The 9,361-nt window shown below is 42.0% G+C and overlaps 1 protein-coding gene across 3 annotated transcripts; it reads right to left on the bottom strand.

Moving 5' to 3' along the window:
- LOC116546689 (high affinity immunoglobulin gamma Fc receptor I-like) lies at positions 1 to 8,369 on the bottom strand. 3 transcript variants are annotated; one of them, XM_032272883.1, is made up of 6 exons: positions 8,280 to 8,369; positions 7,610 to 7,671; positions 7,196 to 7,216; positions 6,158 to 6,415; positions 1,548 to 1,799; positions 7 to 314 (listed from the first exon to the last, which is right to left on the bottom strand). In XM_032272883.1, the coding sequence occupies exons 2-6, from the start codon at positions 7,638 to 7,640 to the stop codon at positions 22 to 24; spliced, it is 855 nt and encodes a 284-aa protein (XP_032128774.1). In that variant the 5' UTR covers positions 7,641 to 7,671; positions 8,280 to 8,369; the 3' UTR covers positions 7 to 21. The 3 variants fall into 3 exon arrangements, with proteins under 3 accessions (XP_032128775.1, XP_032128774.1, XP_032128773.1); XM_032272884.1 differs by lacking the exon at positions 8,280 to 8,369 and having other exon boundaries at positions 1 to 314; positions 6,158 to 6,412; positions 7,610 to 7,735; XM_032272882.1 differs by lacking the exon at positions 8,280 to 8,369 and having other exon boundaries at positions 7,610 to 7,736.
- Positions 8,370 to 9,361: the final 992 nt, after the last annotated feature.

Below are 9,361 nucleotides of genomic sequence, written 5' to 3'. Positions count from 1 at the left end.
GCCAGTGGCTTCCCGTCATTTTCACTCACCGAGCACCTGAAGCTCCAACTCAGGGCTGCGCTTAAGGAGACTTCCGTCTTCTGTGGCGGCCTCGCACCAGTAAAGCCCAGAGTCTTCTCTTCTAGCGGCTAATATTTGGTATTCAGAGGATGTGTTCCTGCCTTGCAGGGTCTTGCTGCCCATGTAGAAGGCGAAGGAAAGCTGCAAACCAGGCCTCTGCAGGAGCAACTTTGCTTCACAGCTCAGGGTGACTAGATTCCCCTCCAGGAGCGGGGATGTCACAGACGCCTTCAGCACTGGAGCTGGAAATAGCTCTAAAGAGAAAGTTGATGGGGGACAGGGTCGCCTGTGTAACATCCAGGTCCTTTTCACAAGACATGCCCTTTACCCCCTTGGGAAAGCTGGCCCTGGGAAATGCATCCATAAGGCATAACCTTTCTTACTTCCGGCACAGAGCCATTCTTGGGGTGTCTTAATAGACATAATTAGGGTTGCCAGCTTGTTCAGTCCTACTGAGAATACCCCTATACCAGTGGTCCCCAACCTTTTTGGTCCTAGGGATGGGTTTTGTGGAGGACAATTTTTCCACAGCCAGAAGCTGGGGTGGGGATGGTTCTGGAAGGAAACTGCTCTGCCTCAGATCATCAGGCATGCGCAGTTCACAATAGTGTTCATGTTCTTATGAGAATCTAATTGCTGCCACTGATCTGACAGGTGGGGGAGCTGAAGGCTAATGGTGCCTCAAGAGGAAGCTCACCTCCTGCTGGGCGGCCCAGTTCCTAACAGGCCACAGACGGATAAGGTCGGGAACCCTGCTTTACATGATCCATTCTTCCCTGAGTGGCCATGTCATCTGGTAGCCCTTTGGGTAGTAGTCAACTAGGTGTGAACCCTGATTCACACACTTGTCATTTCAGTGACTCATTACTTGTGTTCCTGACTGAAAAAGATAATATGGGACAGTAATTTCTTTCCCGCAGAAATGAACTTTTTTTTTCTCAGAAAAAGGTTGCTAGTGATTGTATTAAGAGGAAAGGCCATATGCAAACTGGAACAGAGGAAGCTGCTTAGCTTGCAGATGCTTAGGAGGAAGTGGCACCACAGAGGCTGTGCTGTCCCTGAGCGGTAGATGGACAGTATAACCCAGTTCCTAATGTGTTTTGGGTTTCCATTTCTATGAAGCTTTCATGAGATTCCATGGTATTATTTTCTTATAACTCTCCTAGCTACCTAGAGTGAGTCTCTCTATTCCTTACAACCAAAATAAGATGAACGAAATGGATCTACATTATGCCCTGACTTTGACATTAGCTCCTGTGATTATTGATGGGGGCTGCAGTACACTGGAAAGAGCAATAGACTGGGACCCAGAGACCTCAGTTTTGGTTCCATCCCAGCCACTGGTCATGGTGAGGCCTTTAGTTAGGCAGTTGACTTCTCTGGAGCTCAGTTTCTTTGCTTGTAAATGAAAGTGAGGAGTTTAGATTATTTATGATGGTCCCTCAGAGGGAGGGACTATCAGTTCTATGACTATTCCGATACAATACCTTTCACAGTGACAGATACTCCTGCTGATGTGTAGCGATGCCGTCCCATGCCTGAGCAGTGGTAGATTCCATTGTGACTTATGTTGGTTTTCGGAACGATGAGATTAGAGTTCGAGTAGAAAGACTTGAGGACTTTGCCATTTTGATAGTAAAACACATTGTACACCAGCTTATTCTTCCATGCATGACACCTCAATGCCAGAGGCTCTCCTTCCATGAAGACTCTGCTGGAGACCTGGAGTAGTAGCCAGTCTGAAAAAGGTGAATTCAAAATGTATGCATACAGTGGAGGAGGTACAAGGAAGCCCAAGTTTGGCTGTGGGGCTTTCTGTTTTTTCTCCTTGAAACATCCAACCTCAGAGCTCTGCTAAATCTCAGGCCTATATCCAGTTCCTCAAATATCTTTAGCTTTGGTGGAAATAAAGGCAATCTTTACTGGCAACTGTGCACGCAGCCCTTTCTTATCTTCCCTTTCCAGATCTCAGAAGTTGGTTGAAACAAAAACAGCTCATACAGCATGGTAGGCAGAATTCTAAAATGATCCTAATGACTCACTCCCTTGTGTAATCCCATGGAGTGTGGGTAAAACCTGGGACTTGCTTCTAGCCAACAGAATATGACAAAGAAGATGGGATGTTACTCTTGGAATTGCTACATTGTGAAGACTCTATCTTAGCAGACTGGATGAAGAAAGTCTCCTCCTGACCTTGAGGATGTAAGCTGCCATGCTGGGAGAGGGCCACAAGGCAAGGGCCTCTGGGACCTGAGAGTGGCCCCACATTGACGGGCAGCAAGAGAGCGGGAACCTCAGTACTATAACCACAAAGAACTGAATTCTGCCAGTGACCTTTGAGCCTGGAAGAGCTTCAAAAGAAACACAGCAAAGTCAACACCCTGACTGCAGACTTGGAAGACCCTCAGCAGGGCACTCAGCCAAGCTGTGATGGCAGTCCTGACCCATGGAAACGAAGATCAAAAATGTATGTTGTTGCGAGCTGCTAAAATTGTTTCACAGCGATAGAAAACAAATGCACTCCACCTCTTGACAAATTTGTTAATAGGACCACCCATCCTAAGACAAACACTCAGAAGGGCAAACATCAGATATAAACATCTTACTACATTGACAGGAATACTCACATAGTAATGATATCATTAGCAAAACAAGCTCCAAGTCAATGCATTCTTTCTTTTGACGTACACCTCTACACATAACCAAAAATGCGTCACCTACTTCTCCAGAGGCGGTTGATTTGGCTAAATAAAAATGGGGTTCTTAGGAGACCAAGGAGGAGAAGAGAAAATAATGCTTTTTCCCTCTTCAGAACTTATCTAAGAATGGAAGGCAGGTGTTTCTATGCTACATGTAGCATGACTTTTGCAGTCATGGATATTGACATAACGCTTCCAAATATAATTAATTCTCTTCCCTCCCTTATCCCCACCCACAGCCAGAAGGTGCTGGAAGATTGCACTGCCTGAACACTGACATCTTTACTTTACATATCCAAAAGAGTGGGAAATTGCAACACACCTCCATCGGAAACCATCTAACACTAGTAATTGTAGAAAATATTTGAATGACACAATTAATAGACTTGATTTAGTGGGATGCTATACTTTAGAAAGAAAATTCATATGCTCTCTAAACACACATGCAATGTAAGAAAAATTAAGTGTGAACTAGGCCACAAAGCGTTTTTCAACAAATACTAATGAACTGATATATTTAACACAAACTCTAACCAAAGTGCCACAACATTAGAAATCAATAACAAAGAAACACCCTCCAAAAAACTTCTAAATAATTCATGAATAAAAAGTGTCTAATGGAAATTTAAAAACTTTTAACCTTAAGTGGTGATGGGAGTATTACAAATCAAAACTCACGAGATGCAGCTTTCAGCAGACATTACTGATTTCCTTCTCAACAATCATTCGCCCATCTTCATGCCCTTGGAGTAGGTCGGGGACACCCGTTTTCAGCCATATGATTAGGATTCAGGCCCACCAACCAGCTGCATTTTCTTAGTCTCAGCATATACAGATTAAATTGAAATGCCTAAGGGTCAGTGAGCTGCAATTGAATCTCCCACAGCTGACTGCGGCAAAATATTTTAAAATAGGGCATGATGGCACCGACCCCAAATTTTGGTGCGTTGTACTGTAGTAAAATTAAGAAGTGTTGTTCATTGAAAACAAACAAACAAAACTAATATGATAGTGAAAAGACAAACCACAGAATGGAGAATATATTTAAGACACTTGAAAAAGGACTTATATGCAGATATCCAGAATATATATAAATAACTCTTGTAAGTCAATAAGAAAAAGACAATAGAAAAATTGTCAAAAAGACCTTACAAAAGAGGATACCCAGCATGTGAATGGTCAATATCATAGTCATTAGGGAAATGCTGAATTTACATTTATTTTATTTTATTTTATTTTTTTTTTGAGATGGAGTTTCACTCATGTTACCCAGGCTGGAGTGCAATGGCGCGATCTCGGCTCACCGCAACCTCCGCCTCCTGGGTTCAGGCAATTCTGCTGCCTCAGCCTCCTGAGTAGCTGGGATTACAGGCACGTGCCACCATGCCCAGCTAATTTTTTGTATTTTTAGTAGAGACAGGGTTTCACCACGTTGACCAGGATGGTCTCGATCTCTTGACCTCGTGTTCCACCCGCCTCGGCCTCCCACAGTGCTGGGATTACAGGCTTGAGCCACCGCGCCCGGCTGAATTTACATTTATATATCCAAAAGAGTGGGAAATTGTAACATACCTCCATCAGAAACTGTCAAATACTATAATGGTAGGAAATATTTGAAACATGTTTAAAAAAAAAAAGGTCCACAGCCATAAGAGGTCAAAACCAGAAACAATCCAAAAGTCCCTCAGTAGAACGGGAAAATGTGAAATATACATAAATAAGAACAAATGAACTTCAGTTTATACAGTTCACAATCATCATGTTGAGAAAAAGAAACCAGACACAAAAGAGTACGTCCTGTCCTGTGCTGTAGCCCTTTATATGAAGTTCAAAAATAGGCTGAAAACCTATGGTGCTGGAAGTCAGTGTCAGGGGGTGGACTCGACATGGGCAAGAAGGAGCTTCTGGGGCGCCGGAAATGTTCTATTTCTTGATCTGGATGCTGTTTACTTTGCAAAAATTTACTGAGGTGTCCACTTATGGCTTGTAGTACATAGGTTATATTTCAATGAAAATTCACATTAAAACGTAATGTAAAAAAGATATGAGTCTCAATAAGTCACTGATGCTGGTTGTCCTAGAGTCCGTGTAGAGGCAAAGAAAATGGCCTCTTCCCAGCCCTAGTCTTTTTGTTGTCACTTGAGCCATGAAACACTTCTGCTTGAACTATACAAAGTGTCTTGTTGAAACAGCTCTGTCAGGGGTTGCAGTGAGCCAAGATCGTGCCACTGCATTCCAGCCTGGGCGATGGAGTAAGACTCTGACTCAAAAAAGAAAAGAAAACAGAAGAAAAGAAAAGAAAAGAAACAGCTCTGTCAACTTCCCTCACTCTCCATCCTAGGAATTTATTTACAGAGATCTAAGGGACACATGAGGAACATCTCCCCTCAGACATTCAGACAGCTTCAGCACATTTCCTCTAATAGCAACCATGTTTGCATAAAGGTAATTTTGCCTCCAGTGTGGATTAACGTTTGCATTCTCACTTTCAAAGAAGTTTCAACTCATGACTTCTGAATAACTAAAGTACATTTGGTTATTTTTGTCTTGCATATTGAATGAGGCTTTTTTTTTCTGAGAATATTGCAGTCTCCATCTCTTGACAAACAGAAACTCCTTATAGGTTTAAGTGGGCTGTGGGTTTTTCTGCTTCTATTTATTAAAATATGACGATAATTCCATGCTCCGAATATTATCTTATAGATATATTATGAAATGTGCCCCCAGAATGTATGTATAAAGATGTTTACTGCAGCAGTGGTTGTAAAATAAAAAGAATGGAAAGGTCTTATAAATTTACTAATAGGCAGAATGGTTACATTAATTCTGGTACAGCTGTGCAGCAGACATTTTAAAGTAGATTTCTATTAATATAAATAGGCCTCCAAGATATTTTAAGTGATAAAAGTAAGATGTAGGTCAATACATAGAAAGTATTCTACCAACCACAGTTTTAAAACTACATACATATAATATATATATAATGTATAATTTAAAAAAAAATATATATAAGCAGTTGTTTTTCTGTGGAAGGTGACCGCAGACCTAGGGTTCTGGGGTGGGAGGCAGATAATTCATTGTTCCTCATTGCCCATTTGTTTGAATTATTATTATTTACTATGTGCAAGCATACATTTGGAATAATAATACAATCTCAGGGCCTAAGTCTTACTCTAGACATCCTACTTAGAGCTGGCCCAGCTGCATTACTGTCGGTACGCAGTTTAAGGACCCTGCTGTGATGTTTTGAGTATACTGATTTAAACACCTGGTAGGTACAGAGAGCTGAGATCTGCACTAAGATAAATCGACACACACATGTATCTGGCGTCCAGAAAGGAGAGAACACAGAGGAAGACCTTGTGGTTTCCAGCCCTCCTGGTCCAAGTCATACTTACCTCTGTGGACTTCCAGCTGCACGGGGTCACTTAGCACTGAGAGACCTGTCTGGCACCTGTATTCACCACTGTCGTTGACACTGGCAGAGGTGATGCTGTAGCTGGGGGTCGAGATCTGAGTGGCTGTACCGTTGAGAAACCACTGTGTGGCGCTGTTCCCAGGCACATGGGGCCCCACGCACTGTAATGTTACAGTTTCCCCTTGGAACACGCTGACCCATGGTGGCTGCAAAGTGATCACTGCCTTTGTGGGGTCTACTTGGAGATTAAAAGAAGAAAAAGAAAAAGATCAAGTGGAGTAAAAGGGAGGGCTCTGGGCAACCGGTAAGGCTTTTTGTGGATAGCACAAGGGAAAAATATATATTTAGATTTATTTGAAAAACAGGCGAGTGGAAACCTACAAAAGCCAGCCTTTAAGAGTGTTCAACTCCTGCTGCAGAGACTTCTGCCGGTGTTATTAAATCCTCATCTGGGTGTTGGGAATTTGGGGCTCCTGAGGATTAAATTACTGATGTAGGTTTTTCTGCTGGGAGCAATGAAGCAGGCTTTTAGACTTGGACAAGCTGTTTTCCTTATCCTCTGAGCTACACTGTTTCTGAGAGTACAGCGCAGGTCAGCAGCTTCTGCACTGGAAACGGAGCTTGAAACTCTTCTCTTTGAAACCTTCAGTACTTGCCTGGCTCTTTCTAAGGAGGAAAAAAACCCACTCATCTTTCCTGTAAAGGAGACTGGTTTCCCAACGTCCCATTGGGAAACCCAGCAGACTACATCAGAGTTTGTGCAATTCTGGCCCTTTCCTGCTGTTATATAGACATTTAGGCATTTTATTTAGAGGAAAGAGCTCATTCAGAAAACTTTTGAATGAGATCTTAAAAATCACAGTTCTTATGAAAATCATAGTCTGAACATGGGAGATTTTACATAGTTTGTAAATCTTTCTCCTTTCTCTGCCTTCCCTATATGCTCTTCTTCTGGTTAATAGGACCCATCCTTTGGAAGTAGGAAAATGGCATAGAAGCAGAGCTGGAGATCACTCACCCACTTGCCCATCAACTGGAACTGCAAGAGATCAGAGAATAAAGATACCAGTTCGTCCAGGGAAAATGATGAAGAAGAGAGAATTTGGGAGGCAGAATTAATGTAGACTCTGAGGGATCAGCTTAGGTCTTTTGAGTTTCTATTCCCTTTCTCAAAATTAAGTAGTAACAGAACTGAACAAGCTGCAGATGGTGATCAATGAAACGTTACTGTGGTGCTTCCAGACTTACTGGTCCTCAGGGCCTCCCTTCCTGTCCTTTTGGTAAAATAAGCTCTGATAAACCATGGAAGCACAGACACAGCTGTCTCCAGACTCAGGAGTTCTACCCAAAGTTACCACAGCAAGACAAAACCCTTGACTCCCCACAGCCACAGCGTGTGCCCTTCTAACCATCCTCTCAGAGACCAACTTACCCCAAAGGAGCAGAACTGTCAAGAACCACATGTTATCTTCAAGCTGGTGGGAGCAGTGAAATCTGTAACATGTCAGATATTGAAGAGGTTCTGCTGGGGGCTCTGGAGCCAAAGTAGAAAAGAGGAAGGAAATTGCCTCCTCTGAACATTTTCATCATGTTCCTTTTTTGAGAAATACATCTTGAATTCATGAAACATGCTTTCCCCAGTCCTCTTAGCTCTTAGCTCATCTCTTCCAGTTTGAAGCTCTTTTAGGTTATGAACTCTCAGAATCCAGGGAAAAGGCTGAAGTTTTATTGACATTCTATTCCGATTATCTTTTCCTTCTACCTCTTCTGTTTCTTAGGGTTAGAATATGGCAAAACCTCACTTTTAAAAATTGGTTCGATGCCTGGGTAATGTTGCCAAATGATCATTCAAATCCAGAAGTTTCTATGTCAGCCTCTATCAGGCCATGGGAAAAGTTACTCATCTTTGAGAACTGCCCTAATACAAACCACCCTCTGCTCCTCTGGGGAACACAGACAAGATCAATCTCCCATTTTTGTTAAAAAAGAAAACGAACTCTCTTCCTGAAAGACGTCATGAATTTGGAGTGTTTATTTTGGCTAAATCCAAGGAAATTAAATGTTTAATGTGGACGCTATAGAGGAAAAAATAACTCATGTACATGGATAGGAATATCCTCAAGAAGAGAGTTTCAGAGTACAAGTGGGGAGCTCTGTGCCACTAAACTGAGGTGGTTTCTGAGACAGACTTGTAACCCTATAAAAAGACTTTTAGCTGTGGTGATAAGAGAGAGAGCTGAACAAAGCGGGAGTGCAGAGAGACTTGGGTGGCAATCTTACTGGCAGAGAATGAAAACTGATGGCAAATCATGCTGTAGATTGACATACTGGCCCCAGGTTCTCACCTCTCCCTGAATCGACACTCTCTCCACAGCCTCATAAATGTACCACTCTGACTCTTGACAGTGGCTCATCATGCAACTTTCATTGGCCAGTGAAATATGAATGAAAACTACATGGTGCTAATTTGAAACTTAGCACTTAGGAAGGAAGCTTCACACATTATCTCTCACCCTCTTGTTCTCCTGCGATTGCTGAGACAGGATCATGTTTTAGCTAGCCAGCCCCAGTACGAGGCAGAACTGCCCTGGACATTGTAGCTTGACGTGCAGCTGTCTCATCTGCCCTGCAAACCTGTGAGTGAGAACTAAACGCTTACCATTATATGCCACTGAGATTTTAAGATTGTTACACAAACAATAGCTGACTGATGCAAATGAAAAGCAAGGAAGACAGGCTGGGAAGAATCAGGTGTTCTGAAGAGATGAGAGAAGCCTCAGCTTGTTGAAATTTATGTTCAAAGCCTGTATTTGTTAATTATTTTACTATTTTGTCTCCAAAGTTTTCAACTGCATGCATGTACCATAATTTATTTCATCAACTTCTGTTCATGAACATGTAGGTTATTTTTAAATTTTTACTGTATGATCAGTAAAAAAGGCTGTTTACTACCATTGATAGTCCTGTGTCTACCTTTAAACATTTGACTTACTGCTTCCTTGGAACACATTCCTAGAATCAGCAATGCTTACTCAAAGGAAATGTACATTTTTTTACTTTGGATAAGATGCTACCAGATTGTCTGTGATCATTGTCCTCATCACTGAATAAATGATGAGTGTTATTTTAGAGTGCTTATTACATGCCAGACAAATACACTTGATGCATGTTTTCTTATTTAAGC

The sequence above is a fragment of the Sapajus apella genome, unplaced genomic scaffold (assembly GCF_009761245.1).
Source record: "Sapajus apella isolate SASKATOON/1434 unplaced genomic scaffold, GSC_monkey_1.0 scaffold1227, whole genome shotgun sequence".
Lineage (NCBI taxonomy): Eukaryota > Metazoa > Chordata > Mammalia > Primates > Cebidae > Sapajus > Sapajus apella.
Note: the sequence above shows the minus strand (reverse complement) of the source record. Positions and strands in the feature narration are given on the sequence as shown.

Coding starts and splice junctions, on each gene's coding strand:
- LOC116546689 (XM_032272883.1), bottom strand. CDS start 7,640: ATGTGGTTCTTGACAGTTCTGCTCCTTTGGG. Junction 6,416..7,195: donor TCCAGTTGATGGGCAAGTGG/GTGAGTGATCTC, acceptor TTAATCTCCAAG/TAGACCCCACAAAGGCAGTG. Junction 315..1,547: donor AGTATCTGTCACTGTGAAAG/GTATTGTATCGG, acceptor CTTTCTCTTTAG/AGCTATTTCCAGCTCCAGTG.